The sequence below is a fragment of the Pseudorca crassidens genome, chromosome X (assembly GCF_039906515.1).
Source record: "Pseudorca crassidens isolate mPseCra1 chromosome X, mPseCra1.hap1, whole genome shotgun sequence".
NCBI classification, from domain to species: Eukaryota; Metazoa; Chordata; class Mammalia; order Artiodactyla; family Delphinidae; genus Pseudorca; species Pseudorca crassidens.
The window spans coordinates 132,843,345-132,869,666 of record NC_090317.1 but is presented as its reverse complement, the minus strand read 5'-3'; the positions used below and the strand labels follow the sequence as shown (position 1 = coordinate 132,869,666).

Genomic DNA, 26,322 nt, shown 5'->3' with positions numbered 1-26,322 from the left:
TAACACATTTTGAGATACGATCTGAAGCTCCTATGTGTTTTGTTGAGATTAGAATAAGACAAGAAATTGTTTTATCTAATTATTTAAATACAGTTAAAACTACGAGCATGAAAACAAAAGCTATTGCTTTATCTTTCTTTGGAGGCGGGGAGTAGAAAAGCAGGGCTAAGGGCTAGGTGTTTGCTCTGCATCTCAACTGATAAAGACAAGATTGGGACTTCCCTGGCGGTCCAGTGGTCAACACTCTGCGTTCCCAGTGCCGGGGGCAAGGGTTCGATCCCCGGGCGGGGAAGGAAGATCCCACATGCCGCCCCGGGTGGGGTGGGAAACAAAGAAAAAAGACAAGATTGCATCGTGTGAGAAAGAAATGCCCCCCACCCGGCCCACACAGGAAGCAACATCTGCGCGTCAGCACTGCCGACAAGGAGTCATTCCTTTTTCCGCCCGACCCCATGAGGAGGTTTCCCCAGCCCCCAGAGGGGAGACAGGCTCAGGAGCCCCGGGACTGCTGGCGAGGCAGGAGCACCACGTACCTGAAGAGCGCGTCTATCATCCTCTTGGACGGCAGCCTCCAGAGGATGCGCGGCCAGGGCTCTCCGGAGGCGCTGCAGTCCAGCCGGAGGGTCCCCCCGTAGCGGACGTCGGTCCTCTGCGGGGAGGTGCCCGTGATGCGCGCGTTGGCGGCGGCGCGCTGCACGGTGAGCTGCACGGTCCTGCGCGCCGAGCCCACCAGGTTGGCGGCCACGCACTCGTAGCGTCCGCTGTCCTTGGGCGCCAGGTTGCGGATGTAGAGGGTCCCGTTGGGGAAGACGAAGAGGTTGTCGTGGATGAACTGCGAAGGGCGGATCTGCGTCCCGTCCCCCAGCGCCCAGCGCACGCTGGGCAGGGGCGCGGCCTTGGCGGTGCAGTGGATGTGAATGCTGAGGCCAGGGGGCAGCGAGATGTTCTCCAGCTCCTCCTGGTGGATGACGGGTGGGAGGGCCGCCACGTGCAGGCGGATGGCGAGGCTGTCCGCGCCGGCGGCGTTGCTGGCCACGCACTTGTACACGCCCCTGTCTGAGAAGGACGCCTCCTTGATGGACAGGGTCCGGTTTTCGTGCAGCGTGATCCTGCCCTCGACGGGGGAGACGGTCTGCCACACCCTCCTGTCGGGGAAGATCCAGGAGATCTGGGGAGCCGGGGTCCCCTTGGCCAGGCACTCCATGGCGATGGTGTCGCCCAGGTAGACGGTGACATCCTTGTAGTGGGCGGCTAGGATCTGAGGCTGTTGCACCGTGACTGACAGCAGGACCAGCATCCTGTCTGCTCCGTGCAGGTTTGTGGCTGTGCACAGGTACTGGCCGCGGTCCTGCACCTGTACGTTTCGGATGACGAACGTGCCGTTCTTCAGGACTTCAAACCGCTGCACTCTGGTGTTGGGGGTCATGAGAGCCCCTGGAAACCAAACACAGGCACCGTCAGGTTCAGTGCAAACACGGTCTTGCCAAAGGGGCGAAACAAGGATTATGAGTTAATCTGATTCTCCTCTTTATGTCCAGACAGTGAAAGCAAAAAAAGACCCACCCCCCAGTGCCTCTGATATTCGTCTTGGATGTTACACTGATCCCCAGATCAGGGCATATGCCACCTTCAGGCCAAGGCAGCAGGCGTGGTTTTCAGAGAGGGTTCTGGAAGCCGCCAGAACCCGTCATGAAGCCCAGGGTCTCCCAGGGTGGCCTCTTCATTTACTTTAGGTACTGGAGAGGCAGCCCCACTTCGCTCAGCCTCTGCCTCGCCGCGTGGAGGCTGTCCTCCTGAGGTCCCAGGTCGGCTGCAGGGATGCCCCAGGTTCTCAGTCACCGCCCGCCTCTGTCCGGCCAGGGTCCTGAGCGCGACATGGGGCTGGTCGTGCTGTGCCCCGCCTGGTTGAGTTGCAGGCTGACGCAGGCTTCCTGCCGGTGCCCGACAGCCCCACCTCTACAGACAGAGGGCACACACCCGTCCTCCTCCCCACTGCCTACACTCCCTGTATTTCATAGCCCATCCCTCAGGACTCTGCCACGGTCGGGGTCTGTAATAATCAAGAGTTTCTGATGTTTTGACGTGTTGGGGCCTTGCTGACCTTCCAGGGACGGCCAATTCCTAGAGATATAGCAGAGGACCCCCCTTCCAAATGCAAACTCACCCATCCAGAGCCTGCCCCCCACTCCCTGCTCTGAGAGGCTCCCATACTCTGGCCACCATCCACCTGCCCTCATCCCCCCAGGACAGGTACCAGACAACTAGGGCAGCCCGTGCACCCAGGACCTGCTGGAATTATTCACACCAGGCCGTCCTAAACCCGCTCGCCCTGCCTCACCTGTTCCTTCCTGCGAAAATCACAGTAAAGGCTCTCGTCTGGTTTCCCCCTTTCCCTCTGCCTCCTGACCGACCCTGGTGCTTCCCCGTGTAACCCTGCTTGGTGTGCTGTGCCCCTTCCTCTTGGCAACCGTGAGCGACCAAGTGTCTCTTCAGTGGCAGTCACCTCCTGACCTGTTAGCCTCGCTATACCTGAATAATAACAAATCCTATATTGAAAGACTGGGAAAAGCCCCAGCAAACCCTGAGTTTCAATCCTCCCACCCTATCCCACGCTGCTCGGTTCCCGGGTCCATGCGCCCGTCAGTGGGCTATTCATTTTAGTTTTGACAAACTCCTCTGCTTCTTTTCCTCGTCATTTTCTCTAAGCTGGGAGTCCTGCCTTTGCATGGAACCCTGGAACCCTGGACGCTATTCCCAGCCCTAGTGCTGCGGATTCATGTCCTCGACCTCCTAAGTTACCTGAAACTTCCCACGACAAGGCTTTCCGCCGTGCACGGGGTATGGCAGGTGAGTCTTCCCAGCCCACCTGCTCATAGGGAAACAGGTGTTGGTTGACGACAGTATAACCTCCCTGCCTTCGAGGAGATGCAGGTCCTTCTGGTCTGGGTCCAAGCCCTCCTGGATGACAGGTGACTATGGGCGTGGAAGGCCTCCTGCTGCCCCTCAACCACTTCCCCATTGAGGGATTTTATGATGCAGAGACCCCAAAGCGCTTGTCTATTTCACTGGGTTTCAGGTGGGAGAGAAGGCCCACTAAAATCGCCTGCAGATCACGATGGACAGGTAGAAGGTGGCCTCCTGTTAGCACTCGATGAGATGATTTGGTTTACTGGGTAGAAAAGGTTCAATACAATAAGAGACATCGTGCAGCTCCAGAAAACAACGCTGGCTGGATGGGAGACTGTCTGGTTTGGGCATGAAATGAGGAAGAACTTTCTGAAAACTGGAGCTAGCTAACAAAGGAGAAGCCAGCAGCAGAAACAGATTCCTGGTCAGGTAGAGGAAGGTGCGTGACTGTCTAGGGAGGGGGCGTGGTCCAGGGATGCCCTAAATGGCACAGGGTATGGTAGACCCTAAGGATGAATGCAAATGGGATCTCCCAGGGGAGGAACACGCCTTCCTTCGAAGGCACAGTCCTTCTAGAATGAAAACCCCGTGGTGTTCCCCATTTGCTATTTCAAGCAGGTTCCTTATTAGATCATTACGAAAGCGTTTGCTGTCAAATGCGGAGCTGATCAAGATGCTGGTAAGTTCCCCGTGCTCAGTGCTCTCTGCTCACCACTGGGGCACAGCCAACGTGTGTGAGATAAGCAGGGAATGTACAGTTCTCTCTAGTGATAGCAGCACTTGTCACTTCCTGGATTATCTAAATGGCAACCGAAGAAAACCCAACCCTCTGAACAGGATGCGAGCCTGACGGACTCAGCCATGTTGAGAGAGAAGGGAAGAGAAAGGGGAAAAGGGAGGTCCGTTCGTGGAGGCTGTAGGCCCTCCGCTATTACTTTCTTCCGTCTCCTAGAATCTCTTTCGCCATCGGGAAAGCCGACGGTCATTTTATGAAGCACAGTGGTCTTTGGGCGTCCCAGCCTGCTAAGTAGAGACCACTGTATAGAGCCTTGTTACGGACTGAACTGCGTTCCCACCACAATTCATATGTGAACGCCCTGACCCCCCAGGACCTCAGAATGTGGCTGTATTTGGAGTTGGGGGTCTTTAAAGAGGGGATGGAGGTACAATGAAGTCATTAGGGTGGGTCCTGATCCCACAGGACTGGTGTCCTTGTAAGAAGAGGGGATTAGGACACAGACGCACACAGAGGGGCGACCCTATGAGGACACAGGGAGGAGATGGCTGTCTACACACCAAGGAGAGAGGCCTCGGGAGGGACCAGCCTTAGTGACACCTTGATCTTGGATTTCAACCTCCCCACACTGAAAGGAAATACATGTGCTGTTCCAGCCGCATCAGCTGTTCCGGCGCTTCGCGACGGCAGCCCGAGCGGACTCATATGATCCTATCTCTAGGTTCAAGTCAAAGCAATGCCTGATGAGCTCACACCAAGCTTCACTGACCTTTCAGGCCAGCGCGAGGACAAAAGGGGTTGGCACAGTTCCCCTCACGCCCCTCTGCACCCCGACATGGCTCTGTGCTGGACCTCACTGGGAGGAGGCAAGAGTGGCACGGCCCTGAGCCTCGGTTAGGAATGCCCTACCCAGAGAAGCTCGCACGTGTTTCCATGACTCCATTAAAACCCGACACCCATTTTCATTCCTCACTTCCCGTGCCCGTAAAGGAATACACCTGTCGGCGGATTCTCAGATGTCCCTTGCCATCCCATCTGCCTGTCCCTCTGCCCGGAATCTCTGGTTCTACCTGCACTCACGGACTCCAGTAAGCCCCTCCCCTACACAAGCCCTGGTTAAAATGCAGGTGTTTAAACGCCCTACCTGTGGGCGGCTTTGTCCAAGTCACGAAAGGCTTGGGTTTCCCCACAGCCTCACACGGGAACGTGACATCTGTCCCGGCAGCGACGGACACGGTCTGGGGGGATTTGGTGACAATCTGGGGCTTTTCCCCGAGCGCCCAGAATTTGGATGCAGGTGGTCCTCTGGAAGAGAAGAGCTTTGAGCTGCTCGGATGGAAGCTTCTGGAAGGCTGGGCAGAAGATGTTAGGAAAGGGATGGAGCTCCGGGTGGAGTAGACCAGAGGGATGTTTCTTAAGTTTGTTGAGGGTGGTGTCACGGTCCGGGGAAGGTGCAGTACAGGAGGTGCTGGGGGACCAAAGTCCGCATGGGTGACGCTCTGTGAATGTATCCTGTTGTAGGGACCTGGGTTGACTTTTCTCCCTCTCGTCCCTGGGGCAGGAGAGATGGGGACCTGAGGCTTCGGAGTAACTGTCAACTGTGGAAAAGAGAGGGTCCTGTTGAAAAAGAAAGGGACTCTTCCATCGGGGTAATAAGGGACTCTCGAATCTGGAAGCTTGCCAGCTGGGTCTCTTGAGTCAGGGATGCTGCTGTCTCCAAACAATGTGGGGCTGCCGTTGAATGGGTCAGTTCCCCGGTCAGTCGACTTACTAGGAATGCTAGGATTGGACCTCGGCAACGGAACCACAGGAGTTGTTGAACTTGGTAATACTGGAGCCGTAAAGTGCCTATTCTCCGGCGGATCCCTGGACGGATATGCAGTGATTTCCGGTCTGCTGGTCAGGTGGGGCTGGCGAGTGACCACGTATCTGAAGGAGCTTTCTGTGGCCGTGTGTGGCCGCCTCACGGTTCCTCTCTGGGGGACCGCTGTGGCAGCGACTCTGGCTGGTTGGTGGAAACCTTGGACCCTCCCAGCCTCGTGGTGAGTATCTGGACGCCCTGGAAGGCCGTTTTTGGTCGTACCGTCCAAGGCTTCCTTTCGCAACTCCTGCTTTGGAGCGAAGGTAAATTTGTCCTGGTGGGAAGAGGGAGTGGATAATTCGTTTGGCTTCGATCCATGCTGAGTTCCTTCGTTATTTATTGAAGGTGTTCCGGTGGCTGGGGTCCCCCCGGCATAATGGAAGAAAATGTTTTGTTTGGAAGCGTCTGACGTTGGCAGTGTTTCTGACGTAAGAGGTGTGGGCTTTGCGGTGGTTTCAGCCAGAGACACACGAGTCGTGGGTGGGAGTGGGGTTGCTGGTTCCCCCACCAGGGCACGTGTGGAGACTTCATTCCGGTGTCTGATTTCAGAGCGGAGAGTGGCTGGAGTGGTTTCACGATGACTCTGACCACTGATGGTGGTTTCCACCTGACTTGAAGATGCCTCTACTTTTAGGATGGCGAGAGTAGTTGAAGGGACCGCTTCTTCCCGTTGCGAGAGCATTGAGACGGCGGCAGAAGGTGAAAACTCAGAAGGAAAACCTAGGTCCTCCGACTCTTTTAAGAAGGGTGAGTCTGTAAGAGCTTCTGAAGAGCTGGTAACAGGTGGGTCTGTCTGTAGCCGCCCAGGCTGGGCTGCCCTTGGAGGAGTCCACCTTGCACTTCCTGGAAAGCCAGAAGGAGGGGATGCCTCCTTAAATACTCCCACACTGGAGACCTCGGCCCCAGAAGGTGAGGCCACATGAGTGACTGACTCGCCAGGGACCAGACCGTCGGTTTTAGAGTCCTTGATGTTTGTGACATCGTAATTCTTAATTTCCTTTCCGTCCGATACAGGCTCGTCTGTGACTGGAATTGTCTCTTGGAATTTATCACGAGATAAATGTGTTTCGGTGGCGGCTGTCCTGTAATCTTCCACTCTGGTTATCTCACGTGGGTCTCCAGTTGTGAGAGAAACGGTGGTGGGTGAAAGTACAACTTCCGAACTGGAGGTAACAGTGTTTGTATATTTATTTTCTGGGGAAGGGTTGGGCTTGGACTCAGACGCTATAGAGCTCAGGGTAGAGGTGAGGTATCGCTGTTTCTTTGGCCTCTTCCCATGTTTCCTGCGTGGGGTGCCCCTGGATACCGGTTCTGCATGCTTCTCCACGTCCATCAGTTTTGGGGTACCAACGGTGCTGTCAACCCAAGATGTAGGAACCAGCAAGCTTTCCGCTTGGCTTGAAGTCTTCACTTCAGGTGCCTGAGTCAGTGGTGCCAAGAACGTGGCCGCTGGGGCGAACGTCGTGGGCGGGGTTTGTTTATGCCGGTGCCGGAATCGGTGGGGGCGTAATCGCCTCCTCCCACTGGGTCTCCTTCGGGAAGGATGAGTGGTCAGCGCTGACGGGGACGTGGCCTTTGGGGTTGGCCTCATCATGGCTACCGTGCTGGTGTCCCTGTCGAGCAGAACGCCAAGCGTGGTTCCCTTGGGGTGCTTCACGGCAGTGATGCTCGTCACGGCTTCCAGGGCTGAGTCCAGCAGAGTGGTGGATTCGATGCCTTGCCTCTTACTCTCAGGAATTCTGGAGAGTTTGGGGTCTCTCTCTCGCAGACCTCCTTCCTGCAGTGTCTGAGAATTCTCCTCTGTGCCCTTGGGAATCCGTGGGTGGCCCTGAGTGCTTAAACCACTTTCCACAAGCTCGGGGCTCTCTGTTTGCTCTTGCAGAGCTGTGTGTGCTGGGACTTCGGGGTCCCCTAAAATGGGATCTTCAAATGGCTCAGAGGTCCTGGTGTCAGCAACCCATGAGGCAGGCACTGGAGTAACGTGTGCGGAGGTGTGTCCTTTCGTCGTACTTTCACCTGGTTGTGAATTTGTCTCCAGATCTTGGTAAAAGTATGGCAGGGTCTCGGACTCTGCCAGGGAGATGGCATCCAGTGGCGACTCATACTCACTGGACGGAGACCCTGGCATGGACCCAGCGTCTAGTGTAGACCAGCCCTCTGTGGCCATGTTTCTGTCAGTGGGCTCTTCACGGACCATATCCAGGGTCTGTAGAGTAGAAGATTCGTAAGGCACAGGTAGCGGTGTCGTGGCTGTAGCCCAATTCGAGTCAACTGCAGTGGGAGCTGCAGGCTTGGTCTTCTCAGAAAACTCTTCATCAATCAATTCTTCCAGGTGTGCGCTTGTCACTTCGGGGTCAGCAAGAATCACTCCGTCGTGGCCAGACTGGACCAGAGCCATCCTGGTGGAAGAAACAGTGCCGGAAACCTGCTCTTCCTTGCCAAATAAAGAGACATCTCCTGAGGACTCTTCTGCACTGGTTGTGGTCTGCACAGGTGATACTGAGCGGGGAGCAGCTGCAGGCAAAAGGGGTGTCACTTCTAGACTCTCCGATGGAGGAGTGCTGGTTCTAACGACCTGGGGTACTTCTGTTCCCTTAGGGAGATTTCTCCCACGCACTCTGGCGAGAATATCTGCCCACTGCTCTGGACTGATCTGTTTGTTTGCCACGTTTATCCTTCGTCTGGACTCAAACACTCTGCGACCTTCTGCGATGTTTGTGTCTGGTTCCTTTTCGGAAGTCTTCCAGTGTTTCAGTTTTCTGCGCCCTTTCTTGGTTTTCTGACCTCCAGCGATGGCATCGTCCTTTGCTTTGATGAACATCTCTTGGTCCTTTGGATGGAGAACTCTCCTCATGGTGTTACCCTCATCTCCTAGGCCAGATCCCCCTTCATCCTCCACGACATCTCCTCTTCCTCTGGAAAGGGTCTTCCCACCTGGGCGTCTGCCTCTTTTCGATGACCTGGCAGATCCCTTCTTACTCACCGTGATCCCCACCGTAAAATGATCTGCCCCTTGCTGGTTGACAGCCACGCATCTGTAGTAACCACTGTCGCTTCCTTGGACCTTTGGGATGTAAAGAGTTCCATCGGCCAACATGTATGCGTGTGACGTGTTAGCCATAGCGTTAATTATCCTTCTGTTTGGAAGGATCCAGCTGATCTCGGCTTCAGGTATGGCCAGAGCATTGCAAGGCAGCGTCACCGGCTCCCCTGGGCTCTTCTGAATGGTCACGGTATGTCCGTCAGGGGGCTGAGTGACAGGTGGTTGCACAAGGACCCTATAGACCATTCGATCCATTTCATCCCTCACCTGCGCGATGCACTGGTACAAACCAGCGTCTGACTGCTCCGTGGATTTGATCTTCAGCCAGCCGCTGGTGAGGATGGAGAATCTCCCGTCCTCGTCTTCCATGGGTGCCTTCAGGACAGAGCCATCTGGGAGCACCCAGGAGATGGACGGGCTCTCAGAAGCCTTCACGTTGCAGCTCAGCTGGCATGGACTCCCTTCCAAGACGGTCTGGGCTCTCTGCACCGCTCTGCTAGGCTCAATCATTACCCAGCTTCTGCTCCGAGACGGTCTCGCGTCTTTGGCGGACACGGTGACAGCATGTTGAGAGGAATAGGACAGCAGCACTGTTTGGGCCGTGCTCTGACGCCGGTTGAGCTGGAGGTGTATGGACGGCTGCGTAACCCACTCCGGCTCTGCCAGGATGTGGGCTCTGACGCCCGTGTAGTAGAGGGTCTCGTCGTCGGCGTCTTGCCTGTACTGGTAGCCGAGTCTGGGGTCTCTGCTGAGCGTGAGCTCCCGGTGTAGCGTCACAGGGACCTCGCTGTAATAGGCAATCAGCTTCCAGAGTTTCTCATAGTTTTCTCGCGTCATCGGACACTCAAAATCCAAGGCGACCGTGGCGTTTATCTCTATCTCTTGAGGGTCTGTCTGGTTCAAGTGTAGCTGGTACACGTCCACGGGCTTCTTGATGTCACAGACCAAGTTCACTGTGTTCCCGTGTTCGTCGCTCATATTCAGAGAGACGTTCCACGCAGGATACTGGAAGCCCTGCAGGGAGGACGGGCTGTCGCCGTCCTGCTCTTGACTCTGATTTTCCTCACTACTCCCGCTCCCGTTCTGTCTCAGAGGGGACTCGATAGAAGGCTTCTCACAGGCGATGTCCTGCAGCCTCTGAAGCTCTTGTTTGTGCAGCTTCCTGGGACTGAAGCACGTGGAGCACAGCTGACCCCCTTCGTAGGTTTTGTCCTTCTTGCACTTCAGAATCCCTGAAACACGCAATCACACACAAACATGCTGTAAGTCAGTGACGCAAAGAACGGCCAGAGGGTTAACGCCTCTGCATCTTTATCACCCGGATGCACTTCCACCACGACTTAGGACCTCACCCACCTCGCTCTGTGACGTCACCTCTGACTTGAAGTCAGCTTAGCACAGTGCGTGGTACCTCACCGGGGTTTTGGAACTTCTGGACGGTGAGTGATGAGTACTTTTCTAAAAGGTATTTTTAAGTTAAAAAAGAATGGCTATTCATACGTATTATACAAGTAACCTTTTATGAGGGCCCAGGAGAATCTACGTGAAGTCACTGCAACCCGTGAATATATTTCCAGGTTATAGGATCGACCGTTGGCATGGATCGTATCGTGTCTACCTTTTATAATTATGTTTTCTCTTGCTAGAATTATTCATTTCAGGCAGTGTTTACTTTTTGGATTCACATTCTACTCTTGGCTTCCCAGACATTAAGTCCTCCAGAATTTTCTCCTTCTCTGGTCAACACTGACTCTTTCACTGTTTCCTCCTTCTCTGCCCAACTCGTTACGGATGATGTGTTCCTTGAGTCGGTCTCGGCCCTTTCCCTTCTTGTGCCGAGGTCTCAGATGGCCTCGCCCACGTGCATGGTTTCAGTTACCGTTCACTCGCCAGTGATGAGTTCCAGCTGTGCTTCTCCAGCCCAGACTCATTCTTATGAGTCCCACACCCAACGCCCTACTTGACACGTCTATTAAAGAGCACAAGGGTTCCTCGAACTGACACCTATAGGACCACATTATGTTTTCTCCCTGCTAGACGTCTCGGGGCTTTTCTGTAGTCGTAACTGGGGAGACTAGAAAACTAGGATGCTTTCTGACAGTCTTCGTGGCACGTGTCCACTGCTTTCCGTCCACGCTGGGAATAAAACAGCCAAACTGCCGTCACCCGGAGCATTACAAACCTTCCAACCAATGTCACTATGTCTACTTTTGCTTCTCTGAATGCAGTTTTCTATTTGAGTTTCAAAATAAACATCTCGAGATGCAAAGAGGATGGTTTCACATACCCCCCCCCCAACACACATACACACAGATACAAGACATACCACACAGACACACATATGGACACACTCTAACATATGCAGACATAATGCACACACATGGGCACGCAAAGGCACAGGCGGCATCTCCAGAATGGCTGCGGCTCTCTACCCCCCAGAAGCTTCATGATTCCACCACCAGCGTGTAGTGTTCCTGCTGGGAAATGACGGTTTTCAGCCTGTCCTGGACCCAGTGGGGTCTGCGCACTGAAATACGAACAGAGGTGACGTGTGTCTTTTCTGATTAAGAAAATTAAGAGGTCAGTATACCTGTCCTTCCTCATCCTCTGCCTGATTTAGCAAATCTGGTATCAAACATGAAGTGGAACCATCCATGAAAGAACCTGAATCTCAGCATCTCCAGGTGGAGGAAAGACACCTGGCCACTGCACGCGCCTAAAGGAAACTGCGGCCCATGAAACCAAAACGACAGGGAGGCACCAACTCACACCAGTCAGAACGGCCATCGTTAGAAAGCCTACCAACAATAAACGCTGGAGAGGGTGTGCAGAAAAGGGAACCCTCCTGCCTTGCTGGTGGGAATGTAAATTGATACAGCCACTGTGGAGAACAGGATGGAGGTTCCTCAAAAACTAAAAAGAGAGCTACCATATGACCCAGCAATGCCGCTTCTGGGCATATATCTGGAGAAAACCATAATTCAAAAAGACACATGCACCCCAGTGTTCACTGCAGCACTATTTACAACAGCCAAGACATGGAAACAACCCAAAGGCCCATCAACAGATGAATGGATAAAGAAGATGTGACACATATATACAATGGAATATTACTCGGCCATGAAAAAGAATGGAACAATGCCATTTGCAGCAACATGGAGGGATCTAGAGATGATCATACTGAGTGAAGTAAGTCAGACAGAGAAAGACAGATACCGTATGATATCGCTTGTATATGGAGTCTAAAAAAATGATACAAAAGAACTTATTTATAAAACAGAAACAGACTCACAGACATAGAGAACAAACTTACGGTTACCAAAGGGGAAAGGGGGGAGAGGGTACATTAGGAGTTTGGGATTAACACATGCACAGGACCATATATAAAATAGATAAACAGCAAGGACCTACTGTATAGCACAGGGAACTCTACTCAGTAAATAACCTACAACGGAAAAGAATCTGAAAAAGAATATATATACATACATGTTATATATATATATATATATATATATATATATATATGTGAAAACAAAATTGTGACATGTATAAATGAAAACAAAATTGTGACCTAAGGTGTGTGGGCTGGAAGTTCCTCGATGGCCACAGGCTGAGAGGCTAAGCTGAAATTAAGGGTAGCAAGACCTCTCAGAGGAGGAGAGCTTTCAGTGAAAATCTGAACGCTGAAAAGAAGCCAGACCCTTGAACATCTAACAGAAGAGTTTTCTTGGTAGATGATGACCAGGTCCAATGATGCTGAGCTACAAATCGGTTCAGACGGTGCCTGGAACAGAAAGCAGCGCAGTGTGGCTAGAGCAGAGTGAGTACAGGGAACAGTGGGACCAGCCCATCGCAGGAGGGCAGGCACTGCACTAGCCTGCACTCTAGAGCCCACGCGCCACAACTACTGAGCCCGCGAGCCACAACTACTGAGCCTGCGCTCTAGAGCCCACGTGCCACAACTACTGAGCCCGCGAGCCACAACTACTGAGCCTGCGCTCTAGAGCCCACGCGCCACAACTACTGAGCCCGCGAGCCACAACTACTGAGCCTGCGCTCTAGAGCCCACGCGCCACAACTACTGAGCCCGCGAGCCACAACTACTGAGCCTGCGCTCTAGAGCCCACGCGCCACAACTACTGAGCCCGCGAGCCACAACTACTGAGCCTGCGCTCTAGAGCCCACGCGCCACAACTACTGAAGCCTGCACGGCTAGGGTCCGTGCTCCGCAACAAGAGAAGCCACCGCAATGAGAAGCCCGTGCACCGCAACAAAGAGTAGCCCCCACTCATCACAACTAGAGAAAAGCCCACGCGCAGCAACAAAGACCCAACACAGCCCAACATAAATAAAATAATAAAGTAAGAAATGTTTTTAAAAAAAGAAAAGAAAAAGACCTACTCAGAGCACTCCATTTGCCTCCTTAGAGACAGGAGAAAGGAGTTAGACCCAGGCTGGTGGCTGTGAGGTTGGAGATGAGCCACGAGACTCAGGTAGGATAAGCTCAACGGGCTCTGAGGATAGGTTCCAACGTGGGGCTTGGGGAAGGGGGTGTAAAAGAAAAAGGAAAAAAAATCTTTCTTATTTTGATGCAAAATCTACTTTCTTGCAACTTCTACCTATCAATCCTGGTTTTTTTCCCCCCTCTGGTTCAGTACAGAACGCCTGTATCCCCCATCACAGAAGAATAATCACATAGCCAGCCCAGTGTTCTCTTTTCCGAGCATCCCTGAACACTTCCTGTAGGACGAGGACGCACGGAAAATCCAACCTTTAGCTGTAACCCAAGGTCGAAAAGAATCCTCCAAACGTGCTTGCTATGCCAACCAGAGTCACCTGTCGATCACTCATTAAATGATAATCGCTCTACATTTCGATAAAGGATCCATGCGTTTGAATTATGCCACGGAGCTGTCTTGACATTTCAGTTATATCATCTCCTGCCTCACTGGTTTGAGGACGTGATTTCACCCGACCTAAGATGAAGCAATGGCGCAGAACGTAATTTGTCCAGAGAGGTGAAGGTTGGACAGCTAAGGGTCACGCAGCCGCTCTCCTGTCCTTACCTCTCGATTTTGCATCCCATTCCAGAAACCACTTCATGTCACAACCACAGGACCACGGATTCCCGTGCAGGTAAAGGTTCTCCAGAAGCGGCATGCTCTGAAGCACGCCGGGGGGAAGGGTTGTAATCATGTTCTCGGCTAAGTAGAGGTGTCTCACGGTGGAGAGTCTGAAATAATCCAGAAACGTGAACGTGGAGAACGTGGCGGGGTGCAGCTGGTGAAGCATGTTTCCCTCTAAGTGGAGTAGCCTTAGGGACGTTAAGCCGCTGAACGCTTGTGGGTGGATAAACTCGATCTTGTTGTGGTCCATGTGTAGCCTTATTAGGTTCCAGAGCCCCCGCAGGGTCTCTCCTGTGATCACTCGAAGCTTATTGTAGCTGAACTTGAAAACCTACAAAGACAGGGAGGACGGGAAATCCTGTCTAAGATTAAATAAAAAAAACTGAAAACCAACCAACCCACAACCAGGAAGAGAAACCAGAACAAAGGGCAGGAAAGTAATGACATTAAGCTCGTCTCTTATGTTAAAAAAAAAAAAAGGCCATTTAAATCATTGTTAGGGAACATGCTACAGCTTCCCCTCTTCACGACGGGTCCTAGAGGCTGCTAGTCGCGCTGTTCATAAATGCGTGGGTTTACCTGGAGAGAAATGAGGTCTCTCAAAGCCCCGTCGGGGATGCTGGGAATGTCATTGCCGTGAATCATAAGCAGCTCCAACTTGGTCAGTCCCGCAAACGAGGTTTCCGACAAAGCCTGGATGCTATTGAACCTGGAAAATAAGTAGCTGGAATGAGGAGCAGTGAAGTTAAATCCCAGCTGGGGAGGATTTCCCAGCCCACCCAGGGGCGACTAAGCAAAATGTTGATTCTAAGGTTGTACTGGTGCCACGCGCAAAGCATAATCCTCTCTCTCCGTGTCCTTGTCTATTTCTAAGGTTGCAAAGAAACCCACACATTTTTATTAGCCTTCGTTCAGTGAAGGCATGATCGCTGGGAATTCTGACTGGGAGTACACTTACGTGGTCACAGGCTATTTGGGGAGATACATAAGACTTAGACCTTTAAACACAGCTGGTCGAAAGGGCCCCTCATTGGAAATCATAACAAAGACACGTGGCCAGCACGCATGGAAACCAGAAAACCAAAACACAGCTTTGGAAGTGGCTTTGCATATAGTAAGACAAGGACGTTCTCTGAAATAAAGGACCAAATGAAACAGACACCCTTATTTCGCGAAGACAAGCTCCCATTTCTGATGGGTGATGGAAGTTATCTGTAAACGTTCTGGTGCGTTTGGGGTGTTGTTTTTGCAGAGAGATTGGTAAAGACGCTTCCTCGACCGGTCTGGAAATCCCTCACTGCTCCATGGTTAGTGACACCAGGGAATCCCCAAAGTGAATCCCTGGAGAACCAATTATAAGATGAACAGAGAATCCTGTACCTTGCTGTGTCGTAGGGCAGGAACCTGGGGTCAGGGCTTCTGTGGAAATCCAACACATCTATCCTGACATGATTTCTGTACTTCCCCTTATCGCCTCAACAAAAGGAAATGCGTCTGTAGAGGAGGCCGGTAACAGCTCAGAGCTAACTCGGCAGGTGATGGCCAGGTCCAGTTTCCTCCTGAGACACATACGTGCCCCACACCTCGGTGATCACAGCCTCTAGGGAGGTGAGGTCCACCCCAGAGCTCAACATCCTGCAATGCACTGGCCAGCCCCCATGACAAGGAACCGTGGTGTCCCAAACGGTAAGTGGGCCCCAAACGTCATGTGCTGAAGTGGAGAGTCCCTGCCTTAACCCAGGTTGGGACAGGATGGGGGGTTGGCGTGCTGCCTCATTTGTTCATCATTATTTGGACGCTACCAAGAAACCTGCCCGAGAGGGTGAACACCCAAGAGGGGATGAGTATCAGCCCGTAAACCTTTTTCCATTCCTTGTTGCCTGACGCTCGTCTGGAAACAGTTTGTGGGAGAATATTCTCAGGGGAAGTCGGTGAGGCTGGCAGGGACCAGGTAATCTCAGAATTGGGAGGATGTAGAGAGGAAAGAGCTTCCTTTGTTCCAAGTCCACCGGGAAGTCACTAGAGGGTTTTCAGGAAGGCTGTGGCATGAAGAAAGTCACGTGGTAAAACAGCAAAACTCCAATCTGTGCAGAATGGGTCAGAGACAGACAAGAGGGGAACGAGGAGACCACGTGAATCCCGGGGAGGGACGCCGGTGTCCGCGGGCAGGGTGGCCGCCGTGGAGATCAACGTACGTGGGAAGTTTCCAGACGTGCTTAGAGCAAGAGGCCACAGGCATGGCTGAGGGGTGGAACTGCAGATAAGGAAAGGCTTGCAGGGGAAACACTTGCAAGTTCTATTTGCCATGGGATGTTGAAGAGGCTTGGCAGACGCCACGGTGAGGGTGGGACCCAGCAGGCACGTCAAGACCTGAGATGTGCACATGCAGGAAGCATTCCCGAACGGACGCATGCACTAAGGGCTTGGGGGGAGGTGACACCACCTGCGAAGACCCCAGAGGTAAAGAAGAGTAGAGAGGCCAGAGGGAAGAGGCAGGTCTGGACTCGGAGGCAGCGGGGGTGCAAGTCAAAGGCTCCATCTCTCAGGTGGGTCAGAAAGAGTCTGATGTTCCGCAGCACATTTTCGTTCAAGGCTGTGCTATTCCTCTCCTGGAATTTTTTTGTCTCCCCAGAGCCTCACTTCCAACTTGACGTCCAGCTACAACGGTGGATGCCGCGGTGGGCGGAAGATAAAGGGGAGGAAGATGTTTGGGTGCAGAAGGTCACCTTGTTTGGATTCCCTCCCCACCTGAGTAAATCCCCTCAAAGTCCTGGATGGGGGGCATGTCAGCTCAGGAATCCTCCTTCCTGCATCACCTTCCTGGTGCTTCCTTTTAAGAGAGTGACAGATGCAGGAGCTGCTGGTGTCAAGGTTACGAATGCGGGGTGGGGGGGAGCGGGGGGGGACATTTCCAGGACAGACAAAAGACAAGGGAATCACGTGAATGGCAAATGCAGGAAGCATTGTATTCTCTCTGCACACCCAAGGGGTGTGGGTGAATTCTCTCCGCATCTGTCTAAAAGCCGGCAGAGAGACGGGGAAACTCACGTGGCAGTCAGGAAAACAATTTGACCGGCAGACTGAAAGGACCTGGTGTACAGTCCCATCCTTTAACTGGTCAGCTACCCATCCTTCTCTCCAAAGCGTCTTCCTCATCTGTTGACAGGCAATAACTGACTACATAACCAGCTAACTGGAATGATTTTTATATCAGAAACACAGAACCGTTTTGCAATATATACACATATCAAATCATCATGTTCTACACCCGAAACTCATATAAGGGTGTCAATGATGTCGCCAATAAAAAAACAAATATATGTAAAATTGCTTCACGGATACCCGTTAGGATCCCAAGCAAAATTTTAAATGAAAAAGAGCTAATGGGCATGGGAGAAATTTCAGCAAGATGTCATCAAAACTCATCTTTCAATCAAAGGGGGGAAAATCTTTAAAGGTCTATAAATCAGACATTTAACTTCATGATATGTTCTTACTCAGAAATCTTTGGAAAGTGATTTCTGAAAAAGCTTTGGGGCTGTCCAAACAGGAAACAGCAGATCTTTCTTTCAGTGCTGAGTGAGAACCCTAAAAACATCTGTGTGGGAATGAAAATTTTTCATTACTGCTCTGCCAATAATCCCTCATTCCTTGAGAGTTTTAAACCCTTTCCAGACCGCGAACAGACAACTCAGACCCTGAGTTCTATCTGTATTAGACGTTGCTATTGTTTTTTTGTTTTTTGTTTTTTGTTTTTCCCCCAACAAAAGGCACAATGCCAGCCTCCTTATCTGCTTTGAGACTGGTTTCCAGAAATAGTGCTGTGATATTATAAGAGTGATTTTTAAAATGTGGCACATTGAATAATGTTACAAATTAAGCCAGATGGAAGTAATATATGTGGGTGCAGTGAAGCTATTCCTTTTTTTTTTTCCTTTATCTTTAATATCACACAAAACCATCTCAAGATCTTATTGGAGATGGTAGGAAAAAGAATAATTTTGATATCTGTCTTTCATTCGAGTGGCAAAGTCTTTAGGACACTGTAATTCACTATCTTCAGCATTAATTGTTTAAAATGAAACCACCAAGAACTATGTTCTCATTGAGACGTGACGTAGGTTCCACGCTTACAAAACACGTCATTTTAAAGATGGGCGGAAGAGAACCCTCCTGGAAACTGTGAATGAGATGCAAACAGCTCCACAAAAAAACAGTTTATAGGTCTTGCAAGTCTCAAGCTATCACACAGCTAACTTTTGGGAGAGGATGCATGCGGTGTCTTCCCCAACCCCCCAGCCAACCTGACAGCCCAGACCCTCAACACACAACAGGTGAGGCATTCGGGGCTCCTACACAGGAAACACAGCAGAAGACAGTCCCCCTGCACCTTCAATCTCACACTGTCTAGGGGGCTCCCCTAAGGCCTAACAGTAGCCCCGATTCTGTGCCCTGACAAGGGGTCAGCCTTGAGGGATTAGGTGGTTAACCCGCAAGAGGGACACTATGCTGAAAATGCCTCATGAAAGGGGCGACCCCTATAGACAGAGCTCTTTTGCACCCCAGGAGGTGTAAGAAAGAAGAGAAATCATAGATAAGCTCTATTTTCCTTTCCACAAACTAGCACAGCCCATCCTGGCCTGACTCAAAGCAGCCCCAGTTCCCCTTCTGAATGAATTATAAGATTGTGAAAAGGAAACTGGTTTTAAAATTGTAAAATGATTTAAAGATGGCAACAAGAAAACTGTTACTGTTCTCTCTGCTGGCAAAGCCAAATTGTTTTCCCCATGGAACCATCATCACTGTGTTAGATTTTTCAGAGTGTCAAATCGTAAAGTTTGCCAAACTTTTTTGGAGAAGGCTATTTAATGGTCTACTGCTACGGATTCAGTGTTTTTTCTTATTGTCTTAACTTCCCGTTCTTTTATTCTACTACTGGACTTTATAATCGATAAATGCAAGAACGGTTGAAGCTCTGTACTCAGAGATGTCTAGGCAGGTTTACAATTTTTTGTTTCATCTTATGAAAATGTCCCCACAGTGGCTATTCATCAAACCCTAAATAATTTTGTTGTTTTATGGGTGGTAGAAAGTAGCGAATAGGTTTTGTTGAAGCAGTCCAAATGATTGTTTACTATTGAAGTTGTACATTGTTTAATATGAAATTGCACATGAGTACCTGTAATTCATAGCAACGTACACTAATGTACAGAAAGCATATATGGGTACAAAAGGAAACTAAAAATACAAAAATTCTACCCTGAAATGCTGCATTAAAATATCTGTTTAAAAGATACTAATATTGGGCTTCCCTAGTGGCGCAGTGGTTGAGAGTCTGCCTGCCGATGCAGGGGACACGGGTTCATGCCCCGGTCCGGGAAGGTCCCACATGCCGCGCAGCGGCTGGGCCCGTGAGCCATGGTCGCTGAGCCTGCGCGTCCGGAGCCTGTGCTCCGCAATGGGAGAGGCCACAACAGTAAGAGGCCCGCGTACCGAAAAAAAAAAAAAAAAAGATACTAATATTTTAAATAGGCAAAATCTGAAAGAACTCTTATTTCCTCAATGTCACAACTGCGTCATGCAGATAACCTACAAAGTGTCACAGATGCCTCACTTATTCCTCTTATTATTATGTAATAGTTCCTGAAGTCCATTTAGAATACTATTAGTATATTTATGTGTGTGTCATATGCTTTCATATCTGCATTAAAGAACTGTTATCAACGGAGACTTAGCAAGGAACTGAAGCTGTCCGAGACGGTTCGTTATTCAGCCTTGTGATAGAAGCTTCCGGTGACGGATCAATTCAGGTAACAGCCCCCAAAGGACCACATTTAGTATAGTTACAAATGCCCCCTCGATTCAGCCCATATAGGAGCACATAACGCAAGACACAGTGACACATAAAGGAGCATGTATTCGCAGTTACGTAAACGCACACACACATAACGAAAAACCAAATCAACACGCACGCGAGGAGGCTGCGATGGCTCAGAAAGAACGTGGTACAAACCCCAGATTGATTCTTTCCACATGTTTAGAAATCCCAGCGGGCACGGAAGCCAAAGAGCGGAACGTGCAGTGGACCTCGCTGGGGACATAGCAGGCGCAAGGATACGGACAGGCCAGCGCGGCGCGCGGATGTCCCCACAGCAGAATCAGCACCACGGAGAGTGCTCGCCACTGCGCCCGCGTTGGCATCTTGTCGGGGTGGGTCATCCCAGGGCACCTGTCGTGGAACCACAAAACCAGATGTCAGGTAGCGCTTCCGTATTTCCAGCGGATCTTACTTGAAGGTGCACCATGGGGGTAAGCTTCGCAAGACATCACACAGTATATGTCAGTGACACAAAACATGTGCATCAAGAAACAGAAAATTTATTTTTTAAAATCTTCCGCCATTCACTTTAATCGCTGCTATAGAATATAACCTTCCCTCCTGACTTTGGGATGACTTGGAGATCTCCCTATGCTGTGTAGGAGGGTACGGAATACACATGCCCACATACACGCCCATAAATGTACTTACATACATATCTGCGTGTATAAAGGTATACATACACAGACATATATATTTGTATAAATGTGTATATATGTGTGTGCTTATAGATACAGAGAGAGGAGAGATACATTCATGTTTCTATAATAAAATGAATAATAAAAGTAAATGTTATGCGTCCGCCTCCAACGTTATTGCCGAGCCGTTGCTTATTGTATATATCGGCATAAAAAGCTTCTCAGGAAGGCCGTTATTATCAGAAGGGTTTCCTTCTTTTAATGCCATTCCTTAAAGTTTTAATTATATCTTCTTCAAGTGCTTACAGAGGCATTCACTAAAGCGAAATATGTTCCATTATATGTGGTTTTGTTTATGACCCTTAATTGTTTTTTCCTTGGAAGAGCCCAAATGTTGAGATGGTGCAGCACCATAGTTACCGGAGAGGAAATTTGGGGCAAACCTCTGAAAAATCTGCCACTAGAGAAAGAGGAAAGGAATTATTTCCTGATGAAGAATCTTGAGGCAAACAAAAAAGATCAGTAAGACAAAAGAAAAAAAAAAAGGAAGAAGGAGAAAGAGAGAAGGAAGGAAGGAAGCAAGGAAGGGAGGGAAGGAAAGAAACGGTCAGATAAATGTTAGGTTGTGGGCTTCCCTGGTGGCACAGTGGTTGAGAGTACGCCTGCCGATGCAGGGGACGTGGGTTCGTGCCCCGGTCCGGGAAGATCCCACATGCCGCGGAGCGGCTGGGCCCGTGAGCCATGGCTGCGGAGCCTGTGCTCCGCCACGGGAGAGGCCACAACAGTGAGAGGCCCGCGTACCGGAAAAAAAAAAAAAAAATTAGGTTGCATCAGCTACCTCATTTAGAACGTCCGTGATTATTTTTTCATGCATCGGTCATGCCTTCCTTCATCGACTCATATTTCTGTCAACTCTTGCATGAAGTTTATTTGCAGATAAGTAACACACATGGAGAGTAAAGGGCACGGAAGAGAAACGCGCCTGTCGGTTCGTCCCTGCTCTGGGCAAGCCCTCACTTCTGATCATAAACTCTCCCTCCGCTGACAACGCGGTAGGGACACCCCGAGGCCGCAGCCCTTCCATCCGTTACAGGGCCTCCAAAGAGATGCTCTCTAAAATCCGGACGCGTCTCGCCTTTCAGCTGCCCCTCCAGAGCTGTCGGTGCAGGCGGCCGCGCAACAGGCAAGCGCAGCTTCCTCCGCTGCCGCTTTGCGGAGAGCAGCCGGCTGGCTCTGCTGAGCCCAGGCCTCCCCCGCTCCCGCCTGCGCGCTTGACCTCCGCCCTGGTTTTCTGCCGACGGCCTCCCGATGCCCCCTCCCCAGCCGCGCTCCGCATCCTGCCTTCCACCCGGCTCCCCCCGGAAGACCGCAGGAACGCTCCCCCGGGAACCCTGGTCCCGAGGTCTCGAGGGAAAGCGCCCTGAGCCTGCAGGACCTCCCGGCACGCCCGGAGAACCCCGGGAGGCTGGCCACGGGACACCAGGCGATAGACAACCTGGAGGGGCCGGGCGCGCGGCCCTGCGCCCCTGGCCGGCTTCCAGCGCCCGCGCTCACGCGGCGGGCAGGCGGCGCGGTGAACGCCGAGCCTTCCCCGAGCGCGGCTCGGGTGGCCCCGCGGGTCTCTGAGGCCTGGCACCCGGGCAGCGAAGGACGTCTCTCCCAGACGGTGACTTCCCCAGCTCCCGCGCGGCTCAGCCCCCGGCTGAGGGGGGCTTCGCGTCTCCCCCTTTCCAGGGGAAGACGAAGGGGGAGAAGGACGAGAGTCTCAGCCCCCGGAGCGAGGCAGCCCTGCAGCGGCGGTGTCCCCCGCCAACGCAACAGCGCAATCGCTTACGCTGGGGGATCCCCTTGGTGACGCCCTGGAAACCAGGGAGGGATGAATGAGAGGTCGCGAGGGGGAGGGAGGAGAGAAGAAAGGCTCGGGGGTTCCTTAGACCTACTCAGCGCATCTTCCCGGAGGATTCCGTCAGCCTCTCGCCTGGACGGAAGCCGGCCCCTCGGCCCCTCCACTGTAGTGCCAGGAAACAGTTCAACACGTCTGCTTGCCCTCGCCCCCCGCGGCACAGGTCCGTCCCGCACTCTCGTCACCCGCCCCTGGCAGACAGAGCCGGCTCCCCGCCGCGCGCCCCGGCCGCCCTCGGTCCTCACCTGTCCTTCGGAAGCCGCGGCACACGGGAGCGCTGCGCCCAGAGCATCCGCGGGGCCGGCGCGCGCGCGTCACCGCCGGGGGTCCGCCGGGGCCATGCCCTTCCCGGGGCCGGGGGCGAGGCGGCGCGGCTTCCCAGCGCGGCGCGGCGAGCCGGCGCCCTTTTATGCGCGTCGCCCAGAGACTTCCCCGAGTGCACGCCTCGGCCCACCCCCGCCCTGCCCCACCCCGGGGAGACGGGGCGCGGGCCCCGGCGCAGGGACCCTGGCCGCGCCGCTCTGCGCTCAGCCCTCCTCTCGGCTCTTCATGGCGCCGCGTCCCGAGTGGGCACGCCTCGTCCACGCCGCCGGGAGGACCGGCAGGGGCCAAGCGCACACGGCTTTGGGAAGGAGGGCTGCGAGTCCAAGACGAACTCTTGGGACCCGCGGGAGGGACAGAGGCCCGGAGCGCGGTGCGAACTGCTGCTCGAAGTCCGCACCCGGAGCGCCCTTCCCAGCAGAGTTGGATAGGGTCTCCTTCTTTCCGCAGAGGAGAGAGGGAACAGGGTTTGCACTCTTCCGGGCGGGTCGGAGTGTTCTCTGGCCGCGCCTCCGAACCCCGGGGTTGGCAAGAGCCGGCTGCGCCCGCCGGCATCCCACCGCCCCCACGACCCGGAGGGGCAGGCGCGGCTGCCACGTGAGCCCCGCGGCCACGCCCTCCCGCCTCTGCTGTGGCTCCTGGCCGCCAGCCTCCCTCCCCCTGTCAGGATCTTCCTGCCAAAAAGGTGGAATGCTCTCGTCCCGTTTGGAGAGCCCGAGGGGGGCTGGGCCGCTGCCGGCATTCTGGGGAGCCCGGTGGTACTTGCTGGGGCAAGTGAGAACCGCTTGTGGACAGGGCGAAATAACAGAGGTTGGCGAGGACCCTGCGTCCCCAACGCAGAAGGGAAAGGGAGAGAAGGAGGTATCCTGGTTCCCAGGAGGAATCAGATCTGGGCAAGGGGACCAAGGGGTCAGGTGAGGACTTTCATCAGCAGAGCCCCCCTGGGCAGAGCTAGGAAGAGCACCCACTGTGAAGAGAAAGAAACAGGGGTGTCCCAGGGCCGGCATCCAGGAGGGGAACATGCCAGGTGTCCTGAGTGAGCCTGCGGCATGCCTGGTACCTGTCCAAGAGCTGCTAGGAGGTGTCCAGAAATGAACCTTCAGATGAGCTGCTTCTGATGCACCCAGTATGGACTGGCCTGGTTTCTCCTGAAAAGTGTGTAGGAGGGACTTCCCTGGTGGCACCGTGGATAAGACTCTGTGGTCCCAGGGCAAGGGGCCTGGGTTAGATTCCACACGCATGCCGCAACTAAGACCCACTGCAACCAGAAACAACAACAAAAAAGTGTCTAGGAATTCCTCACTGCCCCTTGCCCAAGGCGGCGGGCATCCACCAGGTAGATCAGGGGCCAGGTCATAAGTGGGTCCATTCACTGCGTCCATTAGCAATAATGTGCGTTGACATATTTCCAGGGACTGGTTTTAGGGATCCTCTTTCTTGACATGCCCCAAACCCTTTAATTACATTTATTAAAAACCTGTCCCCAGAACATCTCCTTAGCTTTCTTGCGTGGCTTTGCCATCCACCTACTCAGCTAAACTGGAAACCGAAGTCCCCATGTGCCTCTCCTCTAGGACCTTGAAGCCAACTGGTGGCCAAGTCTAGTGGATTGCGACTCCTGAGAATTGCTGAGCCCAACGGCCTTGCCCGCTCGGTACGGTAGTCTGGTGCTCAAGTCTTAGCTTCTGCCTGCCTCTTCCTTCATCCATTGTTTCTTTGTCCCACACCAACCTGGAGGGCTGCCCCATCCTCAAAACAAGTTCTGAAGTTGTCCACGGTGACACATGACATGGCAGGGTCTTGCCAGCCTGTCCAGGGACCTTGTATCTGCTGATGTTCTGGCTTTGAAGAAATGGTAGCAGACCCCTCCCTTCTTCTCTTCCTCCTTCTTGTGACGTCCATGCACGTTCTCATCTTGAGGTACGTATTTCAGTCCATCGTGTGTCCCTTCCCTGCCGCTGTTTGATGATCTCTTCTTCAGCCTCCATCTCATAGCACTTTCCAACATTCCTGCCCATCCATGTCGCCCTTTGCTTGTCTTATGGCCAGTTACTTGCCCTTGTCTAATTATACGGTTACGTTTCGAAACCCGGAAACTAGCACAGAGCTTAGCACACACTAGGAGCTCAGTCAAATGCATGAATAAGTGAGTGAGGGAATGAATGAGGTTCAATTCTACTAAGAAATGTGTAAATATAAAAAGTCACAGTGCATAACGGATATGACAACTCCATGAATATAGCCTTACGGCTTTTCCATGATTCCATAATTTTAAAAAAAAATAGCTTGGTGTATTTATTCCTTTTGTTTTGACATTTATTCTGCTCCCTCGGTGGTTAGCTCCAGAAACCATGTTTGATTTACTGTTGGATCCCCAGAAGTGCCAACAAAATTCCTTGAATACGGAGGGTTTTAAATACATATCGGTTGGATTAAATGTATCTGTTTCCCCACAATTCCACAAGGTGGAGGCTGCGGAGGGTAGAGGGGACAAGGGCCAGGTCGGTAAGTTAGGACAGCGCGGAACGTGCTTTCTGAGGCAAGGAGTGATTTGACCTCCAAAGCGACAAGAGGTTGGAGTCCATCAGAGTCACCAAACGCCATGTGATTTGGGGGATGGCAGCTCCTTGCACGGTGCGCCCCACGATTTTATCAGCAATTCCTTCTCCATCTTTCTCATTCTAGCGGCATCTGTCTTCTTGAAGGATTCTGTCTGCATCACCGTAAGAGCCCTCCCATCCACTCTTCTCATTGGACCCCCTTAACAGCAGAGCCACTGGTAAAGAGTACAGACAGCTGGGCTTACGCCCCCCTTTCCTCCTTCCCACTCTTCCTTGGCTGGGCAGAAACCTTCCCTAAAATCAGCTTCCCCAAATGTAGCATAAAAACAATGATGCCCATCTTTCAGGGCTGCTGTGACCACAGGATGCAATCCTGTAAACAAAGACCCGAACACAGTACCTGTGTCGTACCCGTGGTTAATACACAGGATCTGTGGAACCCACACTCCTTTATTTTTTACTCCTTTCTCACATCTTTCATCCTCTTACCTGATTTCTCCCCAAGACAGGGTCTCTGGGGATACAGTGGCTGTTTCTTGCTAGAGCAGGCGCTCTGAATCTTGAATGGGAGAGTTTCATGTTCCAGGGGGGGCTGTGCATGACCACGGGATTATATGGTTTTTTGCTTAACAGGGATTGTAAAAGTAAATCCTGCGTCAGCGGCGGCTACCCAGCCTCCATAATCAGATGAAGGACTGACCCTACATATTTTAGGATGACTGGAGAGAAAGGAAAAAAAAAAGTCTGCACAGGAAACATCTCCTTGCATAACTGGGAAATCCCAGGGGTAGACTAATAGCTAGTGGGGATGTATCTTTATCTGAGCAGAAAGAGGCTTTCAGGAATGTTGCATGTGAAACTTGCCCCCGGTCTGTCTAGGGTAAGCCTTAAATGAGAATACAAGCTACTGGCAACCTCTCTGAAAATGAGGGGGTATTTTTGTTTCACCTCGTTCCTTCATACCACAGTCAGTGGAAGTCTCCCATTCTGCTGCATTTACTAAAATGCTTCCAGATTTTTCTCAACAGCGAATTTTTAGAACAAAAAAATAAGAAGTACACCTCAGAGGAACTCCCCAGATCTCCCAAGCACAGTTGAATTATATCTGCAAAATGGGCTGGAGCAAATTCTGCTCAGCGGGGAGGGTAGAAATCTACAGAAAAAGCATCAGATACAGACGTGACCTCAGTCCGACCCACCATGGGGGACGCGCTGAAGGGGACTGCTCGGCAAACTGGAAGCTATTTCTCCATCCCTCCCCCTTATCTGAGCCGGAAGCATCTAGAACAAGTCACAGACACAGGCTCTTCCACTCTGGGTCTCCAGATTCTGCTTGGTAGGAAACCAA

The 26,322-nt window shown here is 52.2% G+C and overlaps 1 protein-coding gene across 4 annotated transcripts in view; it reads right to left on the bottom strand.

The window, feature by feature from the left end:
• Positions 1–25,613, bottom strand: part of LOC137217480 (matrix-remodeling-associated protein 5-like) — a 31,809-nt gene extending 6,196 nt beyond the window's left edge. The window contains exons 1-6 of one of the 4 annotated variants that reach the window (XM_067724384.1): positions 25,464–25,613; positions 19,687–19,902; positions 14,253–14,382; positions 13,614–14,004; positions 4,788–9,779; positions 534–1,434 (exon numbers count right to left, since the gene is read on the bottom strand). In XM_067724384.1, the coding sequence (XP_067580485.1) occupies positions 534–1,434; positions 4,788–9,779; positions 13,614–14,004; positions 14,253–14,382; positions 19,687–19,892 (6,620 nt within the window). In that variant the 5' untranslated portion in view covers positions 19,893–19,902; positions 25,464–25,613. Of the gene's footprint in view, positions 1–533; positions 1,435–4,787; positions 9,780–13,613; positions 14,005–14,252; positions 14,383–19,686; positions 19,903–21,027; positions 21,048–22,129; positions 22,245–22,337; positions 22,478–25,463 lie in introns of those variants that run through there. The other 3 variants (XM_067724381.1, XM_067724383.1, XM_067724382.1) reach the window with 3 other exon arrangements.
• Between the last annotated feature and the right edge of the window lie 709 nt (positions 25,614–26,322).